Source organism: Phallusia mammillata, chromosome 5 (assembly GCF_965637545.1).
Source record: "Phallusia mammillata chromosome 5, kaPhaMamm4.hap1.1, whole genome shotgun sequence".
Classification (NCBI taxonomy): Eukaryota; Metazoa; Chordata; class Ascidiacea; order Phlebobranchia; family Ascidiidae; genus Phallusia; species Phallusia mammillata.
Window position 1 is genome coordinate 9,233,855 of NC_137256.1, and position 23,595 is coordinate 9,257,449.

At 36.5% G+C, this 23,595-nt stretch overlaps 5 protein-coding genes across 5 annotated transcripts; 2 read left to right on the top strand and 3 right to left on the bottom strand.

Annotated features, from left to right (window-relative positions):
• Window positions 1-59: 59 nt before the first annotated feature.
• On the bottom strand, window positions 60-8,943 carry LOC145228517 (putative histidine ammonia-lyase). Its single transcript, XM_080093592.1, has 14 exons — window positions 8,784-8,943; window positions 8,216-8,309; window positions 8,066-8,138; window positions 7,648-7,672; window positions 7,504-7,578; window positions 7,370-7,442; window positions 6,631-6,861; window positions 5,853-6,041; window positions 4,964-5,206; window positions 4,114-4,253; window positions 2,575-2,719; window positions 1,947-2,137; window positions 1,359-1,498; window positions 60-1,010 (listed from the first exon to the last, which is right to left on the bottom strand). The coding sequence occupies exons 1-14, from the start codon at window positions 8,913-8,915 to the stop codon at window positions 812-814; spliced, it is 1,950 nt and encodes a 649-aa protein (XP_079949718.1). The 5' UTR covers window positions 8,916-8,943; the 3' UTR covers window positions 60-811.
• A 2,301-nt stretch (window positions 8,944-11,244) lies between these two features.
• LOC145229025 (CKLF-like MARVEL transmembrane domain-containing protein 7) lies at window positions 11,245-14,002 on the bottom strand. The gene is made up of 4 exons (XM_080094274.1): window positions 13,821-14,002; window positions 12,292-12,474; window positions 11,973-12,068; window positions 11,245-11,584 (listed from the first exon to the last, which is right to left on the bottom strand). Exons 1-4 carry the CDS (start codon window positions 13,920-13,922, stop codon window positions 11,483-11,485), a joined length of 483 nt encoding a protein of 160 aa, XP_079950400.1. The 5' UTR covers window positions 13,923-14,002; the 3' UTR covers window positions 11,245-11,482.
• A 99-nt stretch (window positions 14,003-14,101) lies between these two features.
• On the top strand, window positions 14,102-15,425 carry LOC145229026 (ciliary microtubule inner protein 1-like). Its single transcript, XM_080094275.1, has 2 exons — window positions 14,102-14,345; window positions 14,411-15,425. Exon 2 carries the CDS (start codon window positions 14,524-14,526, stop codon window positions 14,926-14,928), a length of 405 nt encoding a protein of 134 aa, XP_079950401.1. The 5' UTR covers window positions 14,102-14,345; window positions 14,411-14,523; the 3' UTR covers window positions 14,929-15,425.
• Window positions 15,426-15,445: 20 nt separating this feature from the next.
• LOC145229023 (uncharacterized) lies at window positions 15,446-20,813 on the top strand. The gene is made up of 9 exons (XM_080094270.1): window positions 15,446-15,987; window positions 16,476-16,652; window positions 16,715-16,827; window positions 17,319-17,367; window positions 17,438-17,499; window positions 17,978-18,176; window positions 19,797-19,909; window positions 20,088-20,177; window positions 20,247-20,813. The coding sequence occupies exons 1-9, from the start codon at window positions 15,469-15,471 to the stop codon at window positions 20,530-20,532; spliced, it is 1,608 nt and encodes a 535-aa protein (XP_079950396.1). The 5' UTR covers window positions 15,446-15,468; the 3' UTR covers window positions 20,533-20,813.
• LOC145229024 (N-alpha-acetyltransferase daf-31-like) lies at window positions 20,633-23,240 on the bottom strand. The gene is made up of 5 exons (XM_080094271.1): window positions 23,108-23,240; window positions 22,057-22,260; window positions 21,659-21,747; window positions 21,436-21,592; window positions 20,633-21,037 (listed from the first exon to the last, which is right to left on the bottom strand). Exons 1-5 carry the CDS (start codon window positions 23,126-23,128, stop codon window positions 20,828-20,830), a joined length of 681 nt encoding a protein of 226 aa, XP_079950397.1. The 5' UTR covers window positions 23,129-23,240; the 3' UTR covers window positions 20,633-20,827.
• Window positions 23,241-23,595: the final 355 nt, after the last annotated feature.

The following is a 23,595-nucleotide window of genomic DNA, read 5'->3' on the forward strand; positions in this document are numbered from 1 at the left end:
AACAATGCACATGTTTAAATTATGTCAATGTACCCTACTTTATAAAATTCCATCACAGTCTGTTGTACCACTATTATTTTTTGCAACATTTTCGTTTTCGCTTTCGCTTTCGCTTTCCAGGCTATTCAGCATAATCTACAGATAGTTCTACTCTAAATTTATTTTTGGCAAAAAACAAAATTGATTTTATTGTTCTCTACTAATCTGACAAAGCACCGCTATAACTAAGTCAAGTGCATTGATATTTTTTGAATTTGTATTGCAAATGCACACAAATCGGCTAACAATTAACACCGGAATAACACCCTCAACATGCAAATTGCAAAAGGCAAACGTGCAAAATTCCCTCCACAGCCCACCAGCGGCGCTCGAGTGCAGAAATTTTAAATTACGGCATATAAATGTCTAAAGCAGCATACTGATTTTAAAGAGACCTTTTATTCCGTGTGGGAATATAAATCTGCAGCAACTCGGCTTAAAAATGATAATAAAGCGAAACTCCACCAACACAAATAAGCAAAACTGTACAAAGTTTTGGTGGAAACAAGTGGATCAATACAAAGACTCGTACACACCAGATCAGAAAGTCAAAACAAAACAAAGCGATAAAAGCCCCCATAATTACTATACAGCATTAGTAAACAACGCATCGTGCAACCAACATACTCAACTTGGGCCGCAACAAATTTGCAGTTTAATTAGGAGTTATTATGCTTTAACGTGGTCCAAAAAAGTCTTGATGTGAAATAAGCTGTACTATATAAATCAAATATCACAAAGATTTTAGTTTTTTGTCATTTCCTCAAAAAAGTCACTGCATCAAGTTGTTTCGTCCTTGGCGAGGGCGAAGCAATTCGCTGGAAGTTGGCGAACGAGAATACGAAATATCATCCAAAGACTTGATCGGGTTGTTGATGAACGATTCAACCGAATCCCAAACCTTGTTTTCCTGCAGAAGTTTCACCACTGCCTCGATGTCTCCGGAATGGACACGGTCTTTGTCATACGGTCTGTTTTGGACAAAAAACAACCCATGCAAAATAAACTCATTTTTCGTTTAAGCCGTAACAGCAATTGCAGATGATATAGAGTTGATCAACTGTTCGAACAGTATATATTTGGGCCTGACTTTTTGGGTCGGGTTGGGGCTTAAGTTTGTATACACGTCATAATTCGGGCCTGACTTTACACTCGGCCTTATTTGTATCGCAATTTCATCAACTTTGGGGCCCAATTCAGAGTTGTTTAAACTGACTGGGCTCGGGCCGCATTTTTAAGTCCACTTAAACTCATGGGTTAATATCAGATGGAATCAAGACTTCGAACAAATGAGCTAATGAAGTTTAGTAGCAACTTACGGGACCACTGAGCGAACAAGCTTATGAACAGCCTCCAGTGCGTCAGTCGATTTCAAAGGTCTTCTGTAGTCGATTCCTTGACACGCGCAAAGCAGCTCTATGGCGATTACGTGTTCAACGTTTTCAACCACAGTCAAAGCCTGCAAACAAGTGTAATATGTATTTCTTTCGAACGCCGAATGTAAATTGACTTGCTATGTTAAAATGGTCATTGCTTGGCGTACCAATGGTAATTAAAAACCAGAGGGATTCGTGCGTGTATAGGCTGGTTTTAAAGACTATAACAAACTGAAGACAACAAGTGTTGTAGTTTCAATAATTATGGGTCAGCTCCACCTAATATACATAAACCATACCTACGACTTACGTAGCCCATGCAATTACCAATCGTACTATATAGCGTCAAAAGTAACAGTCCATTAAAATCGAATGGACGCCCAGCATAAAAAAAATCGATTTGAAAAAGAAAAAAATATTTTTTATGTGTGATTTCTATGTTATCTACTTCAAGTCAACCATATACTACAAAGTTTAAATGTTTCCCTTGCCTTAATTATAACCATTCCAATAACCAAGCGTTGTGCTTACCTTTCTGGCAGAATAGCCACCCATGGACACGTGATCCTCTTGACCAGCGCTAGTGGACAGCGAGTCAATGGACGATGGGTGACACAGCACTTTATTTTCTGACACAAGAGCAGCAGCTGTGCAATGGGGAATCATGTAACCTGAGTTTAAGCCACCGTTGTCCACAAGAAACGCTGGAAGATCGTTGTATGCTGCAAGTATGTATGTGGGTTGTGTAACAGTGTACAACAGCGGGAGTAGAGCTGCTACTAACGTGAAAACTCACAGCAGACAAAGTTTTGTTTGCTAAATGCCGATAGATGTCGTAAAGAGCAAACTGTATAAAACTGTTGACGGTTTGGGATATTGTGGTTGATTAACCTTAAATTTAGTTTCTAACACCAAACCCAATCTCGCTGTTAATTTAAATAAGTGCGCTCTTTACGCCGTCTGTCAGTATTTAGCAAACTTTTTCTATTGCGAGTCCTTGTGTTAGTTGCTCTACCCATTTCCATCAGCGTTTTGATACATAACAACGCGTTACTAAGGTTCTTTTAACAAGTCGCAAGTCACCAAAGTATTGTAGTGACACTTTTCATCTAAATTCAGCGTGTAAAATACGGCTTAAAGCTTCCAAATGTATGTGTACCTGGATTGCACATTCGCTCAATTCTTCGTTCGCTTATAGATGCGAGTTCATGAACACCGATAGCAAGGTAGTCAAGCGACTTTGCCGGATATTCACCGTGAAAATTTCCACCAGAGATCGTCTCGCAACGGTCGACCAGCACCATCTGTTGCAAACAAGTAGAAGTTTATATTCCTAAGTTTTGTTTCACCTAGCGCAGTGGTTCTCAACTCGTTTCAGGCCATGAACCACCAGTCAAATTTAAAAAGTATGGTGGACCAGTCCATTGATAAATAAGGATAAAGAAGCATCCACAACAAGTTTGTTGGCTTGAAACAAAATCTTTCAATAAATAATTTTATTTTAAGGAGAGATAACAGATAACAATAAATGGCCAACAACTTGTATAAGCTTTTCTGTGCTAAATACTCAATAAATCATATACAACTAGCTTATTTTAATTTAACACAAAATATAATTAACGTCCTGTGGCCCACCCAAAAAGTTATCATGGACCACTAGCGGTTCATGGACCACCAGTTAAGAACCACTGACCTAGCGGGTTTTCACCTAACAGGTTTTGTACAGTGTTCTATATCAGGGGTCGGCAACCATTTTTGCACTGCGGACTGGTTTAAAACTGAATTTTTTATATCACCGACTGGACGCTATACAGCTGAACGCTATACAACTAAGTAGTATAAAACAAGCAACTAGTGCAAAAGTATAGTGTATTTTGCATCAATTTACGCTGTGTGGAGTAAACCTGATGGTTGGAATTGGAATTGAACTGTTGGATTGATGTGTTAGCGGTTTTCCTTAATTTCACATTCGAATTTCGAAAGATTTTTAGTTTTTAATAAGGTATTGAACAAAACCGTATTAAATTGGTTTTTTTCGCACTCGTCGGGTGCGACCTATTAACGTCTTTATATTTTTTTATAAGCAAAACGTGGCCAAACGCGCAAAAAGTTATTTTAAAATAATAAATAGAGAAAGTTGGAGTCGAAAAATAAGAATACTGAAATTTTGCCGAATTTCGTATTCAAGTAATGATAGAAGGTAAAAATAAGGACAACATAAAAGTTAAATTTTCAAACGAAACGAAACAAACGTTTTTCAACATATCTTTGCATTTATACAAGCCATGATATCATGATATGTTACATGCCATATTTTGCAAGAAACAATCTGTTCCAGCAACTTCTTGCTCGTAGAAAATACTTCGTGCTAATCGTGCATCTCACGACAGCTCAGGTCTAGGTTTAGTTGTGACAGGGATTTGACTTGTAATTGTTGAAAATAAGACAAAATAAGGACTTAAGTCAAAAACAAGAACTTTTCTTAGAAATAAGGACAATAAATTTTTCCCAGACATTTCCCTTCAAAATAAGGACAAATCTTAGAAATAAGGATAGTATGGCAACCCTGGTTTTTCGGCCTCAATCTTTTTGTTCCATAACTTATTGTAGTTAAGAAATTATTTTGCAGCATAGCGTGCCACCCATGTCGAAAACCTTGCCATCATGAGGTTACAGCAGTTGTGAAAAAACAAGGTACCGGATTATCAGTAGCGCTGTTGAGTTCCACATCAAGAATTCCTTTGACAAATTCGATTGTATCATGCGAGATTCCGTGTACTTGTGGGCAGCATCTAAGCGTGTAAGCGTCCTGAACTCGGTTGCAGTTCTTGTGGTTTTCTGTCAAAGTTTCAGCCGTTATAAAAGCATTTTTGGTTAACCTCAACACAGGCCGTACAGCAACTAACACCAACCATCTAGGTAGAGCTACTAACGTAAGATCTCACAGTAGAAAAGGTTTGCTAAATACCGATAGATGGCGTGAGCACAGTTACGTAAAATAAAAGGGATGGGGTTAGGGAGTAAGTTTGACATGAATAACTGGGTTTTTAGATTGATTTTATTGTTATTATTATTGTAAAACCTGAGATCAACCCTAAAAGCCCTAACCGTCAGCAGTTTTTTACACATATTGTATTTAAAATAGTTGCCTGCGTCACCTACCGGAAATTAGCAAACCTCGTTAATGTGAGTTCTTACGTTAGTATCTCCAGCAAACATCAAGGCAGCAGAATTTATTTTGTTACCGATAGGTGACGCAAAGAGCTGAATTATAAAATTAAACAGAGGTAGGGATAGAAACTACGATAGTTTTAAATACGTTTTAGGTAGCCTGTAGCAACTACTTTTTAACGTTAGTTTGATTGTAATTTTACTACGAAGCTTCAACCAAAAACAAATAACCTTAACCGTCTTAATTTTTATCCTTTTATATAGGCCTGATTGCACTTTGGGCCACCTATCTGCATTCAGCAAATTTTTGGCTGCCTTCTGTTATAGTTTGAGTGCATTTTTGAGCTCGTGCAAAAAAGAACATGACAAACACGTACTTGTAATTTCGGACTGGTTGCCACCATAATTCAGAAGAGCTCTAATTCTTTTTGCCACAGCTTGCTGGCCCTTGTGAGGTCTTGCCTCGTGAATTGCAGTATCAAACGCTTTGCTCGTCCCCTGCAGGGCTTCAAGAGTCATCGAGGCCACTACATCAGCCTGCAAAGCAATCCGTTTTGCCCTCTCAACCGCTTCAGAACCCAAAGCACTCATAAACTGAGTCCCGTTGATCAGAGCAATTCCTGAACGACATGAAAAAAGCATGGTTTGCAAAAAATATCAAAGTTCGAAAAAGAGCGAAAAAAGAAGAAATTTAGAAAAAAGATAATTTGAAAGGAAATTCGTGATAGCTATTTTTTTTTCAAAACGCTGAATTTAGAGCAAATATAATTATTTTATTATTGCCCATACAATGCATTTTAGAGTGTGTGCAGTTCGAAGCGTGGTTTACAAAAAAATCATAATCAAAAAAGGAGGGAAATACGATGAAATTTGGAAAAAGAGGGAACCATCGATTTGAACAGTCAGTTTCCCCCCTAAAAATAGTCAATTTAAAGTAAATATAACCAATCGATTATTGTGTAGGTAAGCTATGTGTTTTGTACACTTTTCAATTATACAAGTTTAAATCAAACTTTTTAAATAGGTTTGTTGCTTGAATTTACAGTGTTTTTTAACCTGTTTACAAAAATGGTTAAGAAAAACAGCCTATTGCACAAAACCCTTCCTACAGTCATAAAAATTACACAATTCAAGCGCCGTATGGTATTTTTTGCAGGAGGGTACAAAACAATATACATACCTTAGTTACGCATGTCTAGATCAAACTTTTTAAACCGTTGCAAAATTCTCGAAGTTTTGCTTTTTAAGCTCAAGCCAACAACTTACCTTCTTTTGACGAAAGTTTTAATGGGGTGATATTATTAGCTTCCAAGACATGACAAGCTTCGGCCCAACCGCTTTTAGGCGACCACATTTTGCCTTTCCCCATTAAACCCAGTGCTAAGTGTGAGAGAGGAGCGAGGTCACCACTGGCACCAACTGTTCCCTTCTCTGGGATCCACGGCAAGCAAGACTCTAAAACACAAATAGTTGACGTGCCGTATGCATACTATGTATCAGAGTTGTGAAGGGGCCCAAAATTGGAGCCCGAACCCGGCCCGAACCCGAAAGTACAAGCCCGAAACCCGCCCCGAACCCGGTTCGTTTTTGAGAAGACCGTTGTAGGGAAAGTTTGGTTGTCAGGCCTATATATTGAAGCACCAGAAACGACCAAGACAACAAACACAATAGCCAATGGTCTTGAACAAGGAGTTTAGAGCTGTTTGACATTAGGTCAGGTACAGCAATTAGCTAGTTACATTTATTTAAAAAATACTGACACAGAGTGTAAAGTCAGGTCCGAATCAGGCCCGTTTTTTTTCAAAAAAAAACTAAGCCCGAACCCGGCCCAAAAAGGCCGGTCCGACTTACAACTTTGTTATGTAAGTTGCACAACGAATATTGATGAAGCTTCGGCTAAGCAAGTTTTTGTATGTATTTTTAGAAACAAAGTTCGTCCTATAGAAACAGTGAACACAGAATTAACAAGTGTGATAGCTTGTATTTAGTGAACACATTATTTTGCAGAGTTTAAGTAAAGACTAATTAATCAATAGGTTTGTACCGTTAAAGGCTTTGGCCATAGTAAGCAAATTTTTGGGAGAAATCCCGCTGTATCCTTTGCAGAGGACGTTGATCCGTAGCGCTAGCATCATACGCGTTCTTTCAGGCGAGAGAGGTTGGCCAACTCCGGCACAATGCGACTCGATCAAATTCACTTGAAGTTGTTTCAGATCGGCAGGGGGAATCACCACCGTCGCGAATTTTCCGAACCCCGTCGAAACGCCATAAACCACTTGAGAGAAAAATGGCGGTTAGAATTCGCTCTGCTGCCGGGTAAATATACTTTGGTTGGGGTCTGAAAGCTTAAATCAGGGCTGCACAACAAGCGACTGTATGGTCATATGCGACTACAGGTACAAAATCATCTATTAAGTACAAAAGCATATATTAGAAGCCGTAAATAAAAAATAAATCGTTTTTTAATAATTTTTCCCCCGAATCTGGTTATAAAGCACCTTTATTGTATAAAAAACATGATTTAATGTGCGGGCGGCTTTGACTTACCAGTGGTTCTCAAACTTTTTTATTGTCGGGGCCAAATGGTAGTTTTTTACGTGTGTAGGGAGCCGCACAAAAACGAAACCTTGAGAAAATCACTAAATGTTATTAATTTGAAAGCTAAAATAGCAATGTTTGGTGGTTTTCTGAGGTCTGGTGCGAGCCGCAAAATAAGTAGTTGGGAGCCGCATGCGGCCCCGAAACCCGAGTTTGAGAACCACTGATTTAAACTTTTAAAACACCTTTATTTTGTTCCACAATGTCATCGAGAAGTTTGCGAGCGCTCCTTACACGTCTTTCAGCTTCTGACGAAATCTGCCAATATGAAAAATTACGAAAAAAAACTCCTAACGAACGAACATAATATCAAGTTTACCTCTATTTTAAAATTAGGACTTGACAGGTTCCATAGAACCTCAGTAGTTAGAGAGAAACCATCCAAAATAATGATCTACAACACAATTAGAGGAATGATTAGTTGGGATTGCTTATTTGAGTGCGAAATAATAATTCAGCTTACCTGGGATACTTTTGGTTGGTCATTGCTTCAAAATTGGTTGATATTAAGAAAAAAATAACAGTTTGTTTGGTAAACGCATAGCGTAGCTTTCAGGGCACGTAAACCTAACTTTATACTAACAGCATAATGCAGTAATAGTAAGTAACAGAACACTACTTCTGTCATTCTGTGTTAACGACAATAGTTTTGATCAAATTGTTTGAATTACAAGACAGTTACGTTTTGTGCAAATTTAGGCAATTTCATTTTCAGTCTTACCAGTTACCTTTATGCGCGCTTTGGGCAGCCATTATTACATTTTGAACTTAAAAAAGTGGCCTTAAAAAGTTGAACTTAAAAATAACCGAGTGAATTTTACAAATGCTGTTGCAAAGGTAAACAATGATTTGTTATGTAAAAATGATTAACTAAAGGATACATTGTGAAATTTTTAAAGTTTGATACGAAGCCTTTGTTGATTTGCTTGTCTGTCGTCAATTTGCTCAGCGACTCTGCGGAAATCGTAAAAACAACCATATTGAATAAAAATCCACTAAAACAACAACCGTATTACAACAAATGAACTTACTGGTCTCGACGAACTGTTTGTCACTGAGCACGTCACAAATTACGTCATTGTTGCTGTAGATCAGTGGAGAAGTGGATGACGTCAAAACGAGCTTCTGCTGAAACAAGAGGGAAGTGTTTAGCACCCGTGTTGCGAAACACCGACTGTGTACAATGCATTCTGTGAATATTGATAACTGCACTCTGCTACATGTATACACGCATCCATTCATTTAAAACTCAATTTACCGTCAATATTTAGCGTTTTGTGTATTTTTTAAATGTATTTATAAGTTAAAATAAACATAAATTCATAATAGGGAACAACCCTGAAGCGTTCATGCAGACTTACTTCGTTATAACGCCTTCAATAAGCCTGATGTACTATAGGTTACATTAAAAAATACGTTTTGGAGTGCATCAAACAAGCACAAACATATGATTTTTGGTCACCAATCCTATGAGGTTCATTCGAATTTTTACAAACGTGGTTTAGTCCCCATTTTTAAGATAGGTTTTTGTGTATAATGTAGTTTTACCGAATGTAATCAGTTTTATCACATGATAAGCCCAGCTTGCGGATTGCTTACCTGCTCTGGCTGTTGCAAATCCAACTCCTTTGCTCGAAGTAGAGCTTCCTTGATTAACCAGGATACCTTGTTTCGACCATCAGCACAAGGAATGCTAATCCAACTATCAACAACTTTTACATACACTTGCATTTTTGTTACGAGACCCTTATATTTCACTCTGAACTCTTTAAAATAGAAACAAACCACTGCAAATAAGCATAGCACGTACTCCATATAAAACAACAGCTTTTACAACACATGCATTTTGTTACGAGCCCCATATTTATTCTACTCTAAACTTTTTAAAATAAGAACGAATCACTGTAAAGGCACATAGCATACGCCACATAAAACAACAACTTTTATAAATAAATGCATTTTGTTCAACAAGCGCTGGAATTTAGTAAAAAATGCGCTTAATAGAAGTAAATCACCTTAAATTCACGTAGCTTTATACACCACCGGCGTGTTTTGGCATTTACGTTTTTCTTCAAAAGTTTTGGCCACGTGAGAAAAATACCGGACTGTGATTGGTCATTCACCTGCACACGCCCATAAAACGCGCGACAACATGCAGGTTTCAAGTGCCACGCGGTTTCGTTCCACTTGGACAGTGCCGCTGTAACAAACACGTTTTGCAACACGTTTTAACAAAAAAGCCATCGTGTGCACTTTTGTGGTCGCAAAATGGCATGAACTTGTACTTGAATCATAGCTCATTACCTGAAATAGTTGAAAAACAATACTGACTTCACTATTTATGGACTAAGAACAACTACAGCAAACACTGTTAATAACTTGAAGATGTCAGGCAGACAGCATTGAACCAATGTGTCGAGTTTAAATGCAAACTAAAACAGTTTTATCATTTTATCATTACTTCCTTTTTAAAAAAAAACGAACATGTTTTTTGTACTGTTTAGATATTTAGGTTATAAACCTGCAACCCCTCTTCAAAGAACTAAAATTATCCATTATGACGTAACGTAGGGATGACGTCACCATCCCTAAAATACAACAATGTGAACGTCTTCCCAATGTAATTGTCTTTACCTTCTTAAAATGTCAAATAAGAGATGATTACCCACAAGTTAAGAACCGCGTAAGATTTTTGACCTGTTAACCTGTTAAAATGTTCAAACTAACCACAGTCATTTCTCTACCTTCCACTAAAAAGCGGCTGTAACGGTTAACTTCGCTTTTTTGTACTTCACCAAGCAAAGGTTACTTCACCAAGCAAAGGTTACTTCCACCAACCAAATGTTATACTTCCACCAAGCAAAGCGTGATTAACTGGAGGATGTAACAAGTCACAGTGGTGAAGTTACGTGATGCTTTATGTTGTCATTTGTTTGTGCGCTCATAGTGCATTATATGTCCAGCGGAAGTGACGGTTCGTTGTCATCGAAACCAACAATTCATTTTAAATCGAGCGAGCATAGCATGTAATCCTAAGCAGTCATCAAATACTGCAAAAACACACCACTAATACTAACTAGTGTTTGTTTAAACGTGTTTTGAGCTGCTATCTTACTTCACGTTGCCCCCAATGACGTCACAATGGGTTGACAACCACGTCATAGTACGTCATAGTAGGCAGAAAAGTGCAACACTGTGGATTTTTGTAGTTTTTTATTGGAATTTAGTTTTAGTGAGGTAACCCTGGGCCCAATCTGACCCCACTAGTTCTCAATGTGTCTATATGGGCCAGATGCCCTGGATATGTATCTATATGGGTCAGGTGCCCTGGCAAGTTCCTGCCCTGCCTCACTGGTTTTAACTGAAGCACCGAAATAACAACTCATGCACGCCATTTGGCGGAGAAAGTGTTAGACGTTGTATTGCTTTGGTGTGTTTGTAATATGGGATTTTGATATGTTTGCACGCCTCACAGTATATCTGTTTGTTCGCTATTAGATGATACAAAATAAGGTTGTACCAAAACGGTAGTGTCAAATGTGGCATAAAAATCAAGTTTTAGTGACATATAAGAACATTTATTTGGAAAAGCTTTCCCGGGACTTTTGTTTGGTTTATACCTCAGTTTCGCGTAGTTAAAAATGGGGGGTACACAGACTTGCTGCATTTATAAAATGGGGCCATTACTACAAAAACGTTGGGTATCATAACTTGGTGATGAGTACAGCATTCTATGTATGGTTCATATCTAAGTTATTTTTGACAGTTTTAATAAACACGGTTTGAGAAACCAAATTAACTTTTATGCTGATCATCGCATGGACAACAGTAGAAGCATAAAACTCGGAAATCGTTATTTTTTTTAAATATAAGGAACAAAGAAACCAATAGTTTTGTGCGTTATACCCAGTAAGATATCATTTTTATCGTCATTGGGTGGGCAACCCCTAAATGCGCTATTCTTTTGTTTGAGTCGCTTTTGTTTGAGAAAAAGTACAGGTCTTTACTGCAAGTTTGGGAGAAAAATATTTTACGCCAAAATTCCGCCTGTTACACCTAATTTAATGTCATGTATTGTATTTTGTTCGAAGCGACATGCAAGAAACGAGCATAGACAAAAACTATAAATACCACATACGAAAACAACTTTTTAGGTTTCAGTTTAAAACTAAATTTAATAAAATGTGCAATATCAATAGACGAATCAAAGCAATGTTCTAAAAGCAGCTCAAATCAAAGTACGTGATGCTGAGAAGCACAAAATATGTTTTAGGTCTCGATAAAAAGCATCGCAATGTTCATACTGTTGCTGGTTGTGGATTGGCTGGCTCGTTCCTCCAATGCCGAAAAGCCACGTATGCTCCGAACGCGTACAAGAAAACACAGAAAAATCCAAAGACCTATATATACAGGTAAAATGATAGAATGTGACGAAGAAATAATACTTGATCAACCATATTTTTTGTGAGGAATTTCATGGCCCAAACAGACGTGCAAAGCGACATGCTATATTCCAAGGGGCTTTTTGTAAGTAAATCATTTGTATTAATATTTTATGAGAATTGGGAAATAAACATGTCGCTTTTTACCAGAATGGCCGTCAAAACGTCGGATGAGTTGTATGTATTTGCCGGTACAGCAAAATGACAATTTATGTTGTATGTCTGGCAACAACAGTATATACTTTTGTCGCTATTTACGTCAATTGGGGCCATAACAAACCTCATAAAGTTTTGTGAAGATTTGTGCATATTGTATAGTGCTTATAGATTTTATTTTATCTCTTACCGCTGCTGCCGCCAATGCTCCATTTCGCGCCAAAGCAGCCGCTGTGATAGCACCAATCACGAAAAAGATTGAGGCCAAAACATAGTGAATGAATTCCTGCAATAATTTAAATTTTACATCCCTTTTTTATACCTGTTTCGAGATACAACAAAAATTCGTCTACAGAAAGACATTAGACTGAAACATACACTAAACTGGGGCAAATTGGCCTTAGCGGACCCTTACTCATTTCTACTTCATGAAAACACTTTTAGTCGAAACGAATGCCAAAACCCGTTTTTAAATTAATAAGCTTTATCTTAGATGTGACTATACGTACAGTCAAATTCCATTTGATGCAGTTTAGACGGTGATGTACATTGAGTAGAACAATCAGATAGAGAATGATAACAGACCACATATGCCACTGACAGACCCATTCAAAATATCGGAATCCTGCCGCTGAGCCTGATGTCCACCAGGGGGCGCAGGCAGCACATAAGTAGGCCACCAACGCAAAAACCTACAAAAGAAAAATGCACACCAATAAAAACCGTACAAAATCAGAAATGAAAATTTTATGAAAATAATACAAAAATACCAACACAATTTTCTGTGCGATGTGGTCAAGAATTTGAAAAGATCCCTATGCACTGACGATAACAACACAGTGTATTCTAAAACGTCTGCTATAATATGTATTCGCCATATTTAAGCATTCGTTAGTTTTGACTTTTGTAAATTGTGAATGTGATTGTACGGATTTTGACACCAATTCTTTGTCTTTCAGAATTGTTTAACTAGCCATTAAACTTTGTTTTTGTTGCAATTTTCTCAGACGTGCTAAATCCATCGATCAACGTTTTACGTGTGGCTGTAAGTCGGTAAAATTTAAGTACTGTATAGCAAGACAGGTAAAGCAACGGCCATAAAATACTTAAATTGGACCCTCTGTTCTGCCCTTTGTCACATCACAATGGTGACAAGCGACAAACGAAAACAATTATTCCGAATGGATAAACACTAAAAACCCTGCTAGAGTTTCGTCTAGCAGCTAAACGCAAACAAAATATGCCATAAAATCACCAAATAACTTATGTTAACAACTCTATTTTAAACTTCATCGCAATCTTATGGTTTCATTTTTAAATTCCAAGCCAAGAAAGGTCTGGCACTTGTATTCGAACAGGTTCAAAAACGCTTGGATGTCAAGTTTTTATGTGTAACTGGCGTTACCAAGCATCTTGAAAGTTGTTCAAGTAGGCTCAGTAGCTAGTTACGAATTGTTCTCTGTAGACAGCGTGGTATAGTCACAGTCTGTAACAAACCCGACATGAAGACTAAAAGCAGCTGAAACAATTGTCTGTCATTAAGGCCATTAGCATTTGATGATGGCTTGCAGCAGCTGCTGTTATCTTGCTGTAAATGTTTGTGTCTATGCTGGCAATAAACCATTGATGCGTAGGAGGAATGTTTATTATGCTATTCAAGGAAAAAGGTCACCACATTATTACTTGATCGCGAAATTGATTTGTAAAATCTGCATATGCTCCAGGGTATATAAACGAAGACATTCCGTTTTGCCGACAGCCCTTGCAGTACGCGCGCTTAAAGAAAGTGCACAAAACATTTCATGCCCAATCTGACATCAATAGGAATGTAGACTTAACGATGTACCTTTTTCGCAGAAACAGCACAAATACTTCGTTGAACACCAAACATTGGTAAGAACGTTCTAATTTTTCAAGTAACATTTCATTCACAGATCACCATGTATTGAATTACAAGCACTCACTGCTGGAGCCCTTTTTGATCCTACAGCCACTTTTCCACACAGTAAACTAAATAATTTTACTTTCACCAACTTACTGCCTGAACAATTTTCAAAATTGCCGGAAGAGTTTTCGGGTATCCACTGTTCAAAGTAAAAATTGGCGATGTTGCTTGAGTGGTAGTCGTAACCGCAGACATATTTCCGACAATTCAAACTTTGCTGCGAGCCAGTCCCGTTAGACAACTGCAGTGCTTTCTTCGCTACCGCCTGAAACTGAATAAGGCATCAACTCTCGCTGGTCTTTCTCCCTCTCGTATTACGATGTGACGAAGGCGGTAAATTTCTCACTCAAGCTCGACTTTCGTCCGAGGGCACTTTAGATGGTTAATAGGAAACAGCTAACAACCGTCTATCGGGCAATTAAATCTTCATGTACATATCACTTGCTACTTTTAAAACCTTACAACACACGACTGAGCACTTTAAAACGGAACAGCTATTGCAACAAGTGAATGTGTTTTGCAATAGCTGATTCAATTTAACTACCAGTTGTCTAATCACGCAAATAAATTAAGTTTGAACATGCAAAAACACGACAGTTTACAAAAGCACACAAAAAGGTAACACATTTTTAATAAATTTTAATGATTTCTATGTGTCTTAAACTCCGGTTTCTGTTGCTAAGATACCGCCACGCTTAACTGAATTTCGTGAAGCCTTTGTTGACACAAGTCAGGTCAAAATAAGTCTTGTGTGCTGCCTTGTTTGGGAAATATTTAAGCCGAAAAACTAGACATTATGGCAACAAAAGTCGGCCGTCAAGTTGCTGGCTGCAACTACGTCGCTAATGATGAGATATGGAAAAGCCATGTGCATATGGAATGGTCGGCATCGAAAAAATGGCCACAAAATTGGGGTTTTATGACACAAACATACAAAGAATTGGCAAGCGATGTTATGCCGGCTAAACCGAAGGAGAAAAAGGAGGTTCAACTCCCAGAACAGCTTCGATTACCACCGATAACGCCGATAGAGAAGTACATCAAAGTCGGAAACTCGCCCCCGTATCCAAAAACGACAACTGGTTTAGTGGGATGGAGATCTACTAAATCTGACTGCCGATTGGAAATTTATGGCGCATATGCAAAAGGAAAAGGAGGCCTTGTAAAGCAGCTGAAATGGCCACAGGAGGGAATTATTTAAATCAAAAAGTTATTACTGTGCAAACCAAATTGTATTTTATATTTGTTTAGTAGTTGTCAAATAATTGGCGAACCAATATATGTACACTTTTAAGTCAATTAAACTGAATTGTCCTAATTTGATGTTAGCCTTTTGTGTCTGCAATATTTTTTCACATGCATTTATGTAAAGCCATTTTCTCCGAAATGTTCACAAAATTTTACACTACCGCTGGCATAGATTTTTGCTGAGAGATTTTTAGTTTGCCAAAGTATCTTATTTTAGTGTTGTAGTGCTTTTGAGATTACTTTAAAATTCCATCCCTAACTTAGATAATTCATTTTCAATAGTTTAAAGAACATAATGCATTAATTTGATTTTTTTCTCAAGCAAGTCTGTATTCAATGTTGTTTGTACCATTCTTCCATTTTTGTGTAACTTGTCATTTGTATATTCTCATGTTTGTTTGTGTCTAAAATCAAGTTGTCACACAAGATTTTGTTTTGTCACTTTTTAGATACACGCTCATAAGTTTATAGGCCTATATTGTTGTTTAAAAAAATGCCGCCCACACAATCAGATGAGCCATATGAAAATGTTGCTGTCGGTGTAAAAGACCTATTTGAAACCTATGAAAATGCTCTACTGCCAGTGGATGTTCAGTTGCAGAAGTTTAAAAGGCGTGATTTATATACAAGTCATTTTCACCGGACTTCGTGTAAGGTTTTCGGCCCACGAAAGCATGTGCGAAAAGTTCACTTTGTTGACGGAAACCCATTTGATCAAGAAAACAAAGAAGATTCTTTCGATGACAAGGCTGCAGGTGACATTGTTCTTCCATCGTACTATGCAAAGTTAAAGCCCTTGAAGGAAAAGCAAAAAGTCCAGGAGGACTCTGTCATACACAGTGAAGTGCAAGACCACAAGTCGTGGGTGGAAAAGAGAAAAAAGTTACGCAGTGACTTAAATCAACTTGGACTTGATGCAGCCTGGTTGAAAAGAAAACCTGAAAGAACAGCTCTGGAGAAATGTGTGTTAAACAGACTTTTAAATGAATCTGGCCAGGAGAAAGCTCTTAATGTAAGTCAAAGTTACATCCCCAGTTTTTCATGCTTTATTAAGCAATTCGCCAGGCAGTTTTTTCAAACAAATGGCAACTTTTGGGATTTACTGCCCCTTTGCATTTAAATGTATTATGCATGGTCTGCGATTGACCGGATTTGTCTGTAATATACAAATATAGTTTGTTTCTTCTTGACGGTTCTGGTTTGGTTTGATCATAACCCTTGATTAATTAAGAACAGAATCCTAATGGCATCATGAAACATCATCTTGTAACGCTAACATTTGTTATTTGAGGTAAAACTTTATTATGCAGAAACACATACCCCTTAGGGTTAGGTAATGCTTATTTGGTTTAATTGTAAAATATTGTCAACTTAATGTTATTTTGTTTGTTGCAAAGTGGTGTGATTTAGTGATGAAAAGTGTTGGCCAAATTTCCTGTAAAACCTGTGTCCCCATTTAAAAATGACCAACACTCAGATCCGTACAACGTTGCTTTACAGAAATCTTTACCACCATCACCTTCTGAAAAGAATTTACGACTTTTACCTGTCAATGTCAAATGCATCTTAAAACAGTTGGGAAGGTATATGAAAGCCAACAACTTCTTGGCAACAGATATTTTTCCAACAGATGACATGACAATATCTTCTGAAGCATGCAGAGAGGGCTTAGACACAGTAAGTATGTTTTGAAGTAACAACAAAAGATTTTTGTTTGTGAAATCAAAACATTTATTTAGATGGTGAAAATGGATTACATCAACAAGTCAGAAGCCAATGTCATCCAAAAGTACTTTTATGACAAAGGCAGTCCAATGTCATTGTTCAAAGCCTTAAACTTGGTAACAAAAAGGTGAATGTTTTCATTTGTGACAAAAATTATAATCTGTAATTTGTTTTCCAGTTTGAACTTTATGGAAGCACATATTTTATTATTACTTTGAAGTTATTAAAAAATATGTCCCTAAATGGCAATGCAAACCACTGTAACAGCACACTTTTATGTAGGCTATGGTATGCTAGGTTTGCAGGAGGTGTCATATTTAAATTGTTGTAGTAGAGAAAAAGCCAAACTTTGCAGCTTCATCATACATGCTAAGAATGTATTCACAGTTACACTTAATCTCATTACATGGGAAATGTTTTTTGTTTCATTTGTGTATATTTTATTTGTTTGTTTTCACATTTATTGGTTCACAATAATTTGATTTTCTATTTTTACCAAGCAAAATAAGAAGCAATTAAAATGTTTCATACGCCAAGTCAAACAAAGTTGATTTAGTTATTCAATTTCCATGAGATGAGTATTATGTTGCGTTTGAAATGAGTACTTTTATGTTTCAGAACCAAACGACAATCCAGTGCAGTTTCAGCTATCAGTGAAGAGAAACAGGTATACATTATTTAACTTTTAATTCCACAAAAACAAAACAAACATGACTAATAAAATTTGAAATGCACAGGAAAGTGAAGAAATTCCTGAAAGTCCTGTTTATCGAAAATCAAAAGACCAAAAACAATTAAGGTATTTCATAGTGTTAAATCTTGAATTTTATGTGATAGAAGGCAAAAAGTCGTTAAGAAGTGAAATGAATAAGCAATTAACATTACAAAAAAGGTTTTGTTTCAGTGTACTTTAACCATAATATAATCAATGCTTAATATAATTGTTTACTTGTGACCTTAAAGCGTTTTTAAATTAAACCCTATACATAACCATTTTGCCAAGCTCTTTATGCAATTAACTTTATTATGTGTTCAAACGGCCAACTTTCTCATTCTGAGAGATTTTAATAGCTGTATCTATGCTATTAAACAGATTTTGCAATTAACTGGTATTGAATAATCAGGTTAAGCGGTATAATGTTGTAGATTCCTTCTACTGTATAGTTCAATGGGTTGGTTTTTGTCATAAAATATTATGTACTTAGATGAAGGCTATCTTGAAAATTTAATACAGCAGAAAATAAAGTGAAAAATTTATATCAAAAAATTTGTTGTAGATTGCTTGAATATGAGATGGCTGTACAGCTTTGTGAAGAACAGGGCATTGTTTTGAGTGAAACACTTTTGAGGAAAGCTCTTTTAATACCTGACGACCTCCCACGAAGCACCAAAATACGAACTAAGCTGCGACAACCTGGTGAATGCTTGCAATCAGATTTTTGGAAAGCCCAGCACAAGTCAACGTTGCGAAGAAGGGTGAGTTGGGAGAATACAAAACTTTCAGTACTTTGAAGAAAGGCCAAAAAGAACTTGTGGAAATGATAAAAAGTGAAATGGTGAAAATCAACGAAGTTATCAATACGATAATAATTTTAAACAAAAAAAAATTTAACAACTACTGCAGTCATTTTACATTTGTCACAAGAATATTTGGTCAAATGAATAGGGTTATAGGGCAATCTTAAAGGGTTATTTGGCTTGCCTATTGGCCTTTCTATGTTTTACCAAAACGGTATAAATACATTGTAAAAGTGTTGGACAGTCTGTTTATTAAAAAAATATAAACAAAAATTTCATATCGTCTTGGACCTGTATGACGGGACAAAATGTAACCGTAATGTTTATAATTCATGTTTTTGTAAATCAGAAAAAAATGTACAAAGTGCAAACCCAATCGTCTGGCAGCTACACAAACAAATTTGCATCACAAATGGAGGACAGTGATACTTCATTTGACAGTACTTCATCAGAGCAAACACCAGACCTTGCAGAACAATCTCTATCAACCATTACTAGTTCAAATGAACAGTCACCAAAGCATAGCACAGACACTTTTACAACTGGTTCTGTGTTAAGTGAAGACACTGTTAATATTAGTAGTAAAGTTTCAAAGTTAAGCCAAGGAGATTCCATGGAAGATGAAAGCATTAGCAGTGAATCAGATGAACAGTTAGAGTTTGGAATTCAGTGTTCTGCTACAAGCCGAAAAGGATTTTCAAACGAGACTTCTTACACATCAAATGCTTCATCACAAAAGCATAGGCAGATAAGATTTTTACCAAGAGTTCAGGTAAAGCTTATACGCAAAACTATGATAAAGACATCTTATTTGCAGTGGTGGGATTCAGCCGGTTCGCACCAGTTCCATGGAACCATCTCACGAAATTTTATGAGATCAGGAATCAATGGACTTTTTGTAACAGGACCAGCTGAAAAATATGACTTTTGTGATAGAACCGGCTGACAAAAAAATTTAATCCCACCACTGCTTTTTTAGTTTTTTTTAGGTAGGCAATTTTCTGTTAGATGTTTCAAGTTTCTAGGCATACACACAAGCTCTCTTGGTACTATTAGGAAAACTGGAAGTAACATTAGATGTGCCCGCTATGGTCACATACCAGTTTATCCACAGAATAGATTTTCATGTGTGTGAACATACACATAGCTTATTTGGGACCACTGTGACTGTGAGTAACATTAGATATGCATGCTATGGCCACACACCTGTTTTTACATAGCACAGGATAACATGTTCAAACATATACACAAGCTCCCTGAGCTTGTACACTGAGCAACACCAGGTGTGTATTTGCTGAGGCTACATACCAGTTTATATGCAACATCTGTTTGTGCATACATATAAGCTCTTTTAGTCACTCATTAGATGTGAACCACACCTCAGTTTGTGTAGCAGGCTTTTAGTTGTGTGCTGAGACTGCACAAGCAGTGCACATTTGTACAGCTTAAAAAATAAATGTTAGCATTTTGGGTTACAGTCTAGTTCCTATACTTTATGGCCTAGGAATGTTTTATTGATTTGCCAAGTCCAATACACTGTAGTAAAAGCTATCTCCAAACATGATGTCAACTGTTCAGAAACGCAAAACATCGCCCACCACCACAAGTGAAGGACTGAGTAGTGGAAGAAGGACACCTAGTGATGTAAACCTGATTATATTTCCTCGTCTTCGAGATGTTGCACCAGAAAGGTAAATAAGAGTCAAAATTTTGTGTTGTAATATTTTTGGAACAAATTTGTTAAAATCATGTTTTTACATAAATTGGTTAAATATGCTTTTTTAAAATAAAAAGTTTCATTAAAATTAATTAAAATGGAATCTTTGATAAGTGCTGGAAAAAATGACTTGGAATATGGATTTCTTTCAGGTTTCAAATGAATCTTTCTACTGGAAGGGCCACAATCAGCAGAAAAGTGGACTGTTGGTTGACTTATGAGGAATATGAAAGACTCACCTGGTATAACATTTCTATTAAAGCCTAAAAATTATTTCCTTTTTTGACTACATTTTCCATTTTTTATTGCAGTTCAGCAGATCCAGTCCTACATCGCGAGCCTGCAGTTCCGAACGCCTTTTGGCCGGGACACTTATTAGACAAACTGCGTCTTTGTTTTTCACCGTGTGACACACACCGCCCTCCCAAGTGCGATAGAGCCCGAAGTAAAAACCCTGTGTTCCATAATGTCCGACAGATGCCACATAACGGTCGACGGTCAAACTATGGCTATGATAATAATCTACTCACTTGGCCGAATGACGGAAAATACATTAAATACGGAAGCGTTGATCAAGACAAAGTTTATCATTTGTAATCTTTAGTTTATTGTTTTGCTTCATCATGATTTACGACATTGTTTGATTAACTGCCTTGAGTTTTTAAAGACACTGTGATTTTTCAAAGGAAATGTAGTGTTGCACCTAATTTATGTATTTATTTGTCACCAATGTGCTGCTTTTTATCCTAAAACCAACGTTTATTTTAAGTTCATTAATTCAAAGCAGTTCTTCTGGAACTTTTACATTGTTTGTAAGTTGTACTTTACACTTTTGTCCAAATATCATAAAACATGCAAATAAACACAGCAGCATTCTTTTCTGACATCTTTTTCAGCTTAATGTAGTAGATTCCAACGTTTTAGCTAGGTTGTCTTCAGCGAACACGTCTACTCCAGATTGAGCGATGGCTTTATCAGCGAAGTCTTTTTCATCAAAAATAACCCCAGTTGGAGCAGTATCTTCATTGTCTACTTCAGTTGGTTTGGTCACACTATTGTTCTTTTCCCGAAATGGAATATATAACTTTCTTGGTGTTGGAAGCTGTGAAACAAAACAAAAATTTTAATTTAATAGTGTCCACAGTGCAAAACATAAATTCAAAATGTTTTCAAAAATTTAAAAAAAAATATACATAAAAAAATTATAACAATTTTAACTCGAAGATATCAAGTTCTTAGACCTGTGGTTTTAACCTGTTTTGACAAAAAACTTTTTATATTTGCTATAAATGTGTTCAATACATGCCTTCACAGCAAATATATTTTTTGAATGTCATTATTTACAGCGCAGCAACAATCAGTGCAAATTTTTGGTTGTAAATAACTTTTTTGCTTTGAAACAGGTTTCATTTTGATAACATATCTCTAATAGCTTTAAACAGTTTATATGACACTGTGTTACAAATTTAGAAACAATAAATCTTGTTTTAGTTGACTTACTTCAGAGAGTAGTTTCGTTAAATCCCTTTTCATTGCAAAAGCATCTTCTCCATCAGCATAATATTTTGCTTCCACTTCACTTTGCTCAAATTTTAAAGTGTCTGCATATAACCTTAATGCAGCCCGGTTACTGACACGAACATGAAGAGAAACATACCTGAAAATGTAAAACAATTACAGTTCATGTCTGAAGGCCTAATTAAAATGCAAGGACTTTGAATACTTGGCTTTGAAGCATTCCACCATTGCTCTTGAAGCATGATCCATTAATTTCCTTGCAAGTCCTAATCGTCTGTGTGTTCGTTTTACTGCCTGCATACACAAATGTTGTTTTTATTCATAGAATTTTTTTAATGTTTTGATATATTCTTCTGCACACATAATATATTTATGTTTCTAAACATACTGGTAACTGTGTGCCGAAAACTTTAAAACCACTAAATAATATTGATTATTGAACATTGCAAAAAACCACCTATACACATTCATATTTTGGCATGCCAAGCCATTACCAATGTGACGAAACTAGTAAATTGGTATGAAGCACTCAAAAAGTTGTCGACCGCTAGTTTAAACCATGTCAAAAAATTCACTTACAAACATACAATAAAGTTCACTTACAAGCGATGTGATGTGTCCATGTGTTGCCTCATCAGGGTCTTCCTCCATTTTTGCCAACACATATCCCACAATGTTTCCTTTGCTATCTTCTGCTACATATGAAAGCTGAGGCCAAGACAATCCATGATAAAAGTAGTATTTCATCAGGTAGTTTTCTGGCAGACAAAGCATGTTGCAATGTTGCATGTTCATCAAATCGGCAGGCTGTAAAACAACAAGTCGACTTGTAGTTAAATGTGTGTGATAAAATGCCTAAAAAGAAAGGGTAAAATAGAAACCCAAGGCATACATTGTTGTCTTATTATAATCCTATTAACTTGTCAATTAGCCCAATATGATACTTAACGTTATGCCAGTCTGTAGAATATGGCAGTTTTCGGCGAGATCAAGGGTGTGCAGAACCAAAATGTCCCAAGCGCATGTGCACCACCAATTTTTGCTTGCAAACCCCCAAAAAATTTCAAACAAAACTGCATGCAGCTGCCATATTTTGCAGACTGGATATAGTACCCTTTGGATATAGTACCCACAGCCCAATGCTGTTCCATAAGTGATACAAACTAAATAAGAGCATGTTGAGTGATACATTGTAAAACGTTTTAGACACCCAATCAGGGTTTTTTTAAGGTTTGGTTTGGGTGACCACTAAGTAGTTATAAGAGACCGCAACTGTTTCATTTAAATACCAAAAAATAGCCATATTTGCTTAAACGAATTATTTTGGGAAACCGCTGGAGAAATTTGTTCCCCCAAAACATCTTAAAAAAACACTGCACCCAATTATCATCAAGTATTAAAGCTAAGGCAGGCCTGCAAAGATATTGGGTGACTTAAACCAGTGTATGGCTTGAAAAAAATTGCTGACCACTGCTTTAGAGACATGAAGTTATTGATTTGTAACCTCAATAAAAATATCAATTAGTTTAGTATACTTTACATACATTAAAAAGAACTTGTATAGCTTCTTTAATAAACTTTACATTGACTTAATCACCACAATCACTGGTTATGCGTAGACTAAAAACTGACAATTACTTTCAATTTATCATACCTCAGAATTTCGAATATTCATCTTGTGTGGTGTTATTAGGTTTATTGTTTAAATTAAAGCAACCAGTTTCCTCCACGCTGTAATTCTCAAACAAAACGAACATTTGAGATCTTAGACAGTCGCCGTTTACCACAATAACTAACACACATTACACATTGCTAAATTTTCTTTTAAATAAACTGGTCAAATTAAGTTGGTTTCATTTACGTGACAAGAAACAATCTATAGTAAATTGACAAATTTTATATTTTTTTGTTCTAATTTTTTCGTTTTAGTTCCAAAGCAAACTTTTATCGAAATTTTGGGTTCAAATACTTTTGAGAAACACTGTTTTAAACACTTTTAGGAAATAAAAAATCAACTTTAGTTACGGGACTTTCCCTAACTACAATTTTTGTTTTGTCTTGTAAAACTTGCTGTAACTTATGCAATAATCTAAAATTGCTGTCACGGTCCTGTTATCTTGAAATTTTCATTAACAGTGTTAA

Bases quoted from the DNA above. Each gene is read 5' to 3' on its own strand.
- LOC145229026 (XM_080094275.1), top strand. From the start codon at position 14,524: ATGGCAACAAAAGTCGGCCGTCAAGTTGCTGGCTGCAACTACGTCGCT.
- LOC145229023 (XM_080094270.1), top strand. From the start codon at position 15,469: ATGCCGCCCACACAATCAGATGAGCCATATGAAAATGTTGCTGTCGGT. The intron at 17,500-17,977 runs GTATTTCATAGT...AATTTGTTGTAG, and splicing joins AAAGACCAAAAACAATTAAG to ATTGCTTGAATATGAGATGG. The intron at 19,910-20,087 runs GTAAATAAGAGT...GATTTCTTTCAG, and splicing joins CGAGATGTTGCACCAGAAAG to GTTTCAAATGAATCTTTCTA.
- LOC145229025 (XM_080094274.1), bottom strand. From the start codon at position 13,922: ATGTCTGCGGTTACGACTACCACTCAAGCAACATCGCCAATTTTTACT. The intron at 12,475-13,820 runs GTAAGTTGGTGA...TTTCTTTTGTAG, and splicing joins TTTTGAAAATTGTTCAGGCA to GTTTTTGCGTTGGTGGCCTA. The intron at 12,069-12,291 runs GTACGTATAGTC...AAATTATTGCAG, and splicing joins GCATCAAATGGAATTTGACT to GAATTCATTCACTATGTTTT.
- LOC145228517 (XM_080093592.1), bottom strand. From the start codon at position 8,915: ATGCAAGTGTATGTAAAAGTTGTTGATAGTTGGATTAGCATTCCTTGT. The intron at 7,673-8,065 runs GTATCCTTTAGT...CCAATTTTGAAG, and splicing joins AACTTTAAAAATTTCACAAT to CAATGACCAACCAAAAGTAT. The intron at 2,720-4,113 runs GTACCTTGTTTT...TGTTTGCAACAG, and splicing joins ACAGCGCTACTGATAATCCG to ATGGTGCTGGTCGACCGTTG.
- LOC145229024 (XM_080094271.1), bottom strand. From the start codon at position 23,128: ATGAATATTCGAAATTCTGAG. The intron at 21,748-22,056 runs GTAAGTGAACTT...TTGTGTATGCAG, and splicing joins ATGGACACATCACATCGCTT to GCAGTAAAACGAACACACAG. The intron at 21,038-21,435 runs GTAAGTCAACTA...TTTGTTTCACAG, and splicing joins TAACGAAACTACTCTCTGAA to CTTCCAACACCAAGAAAGTT.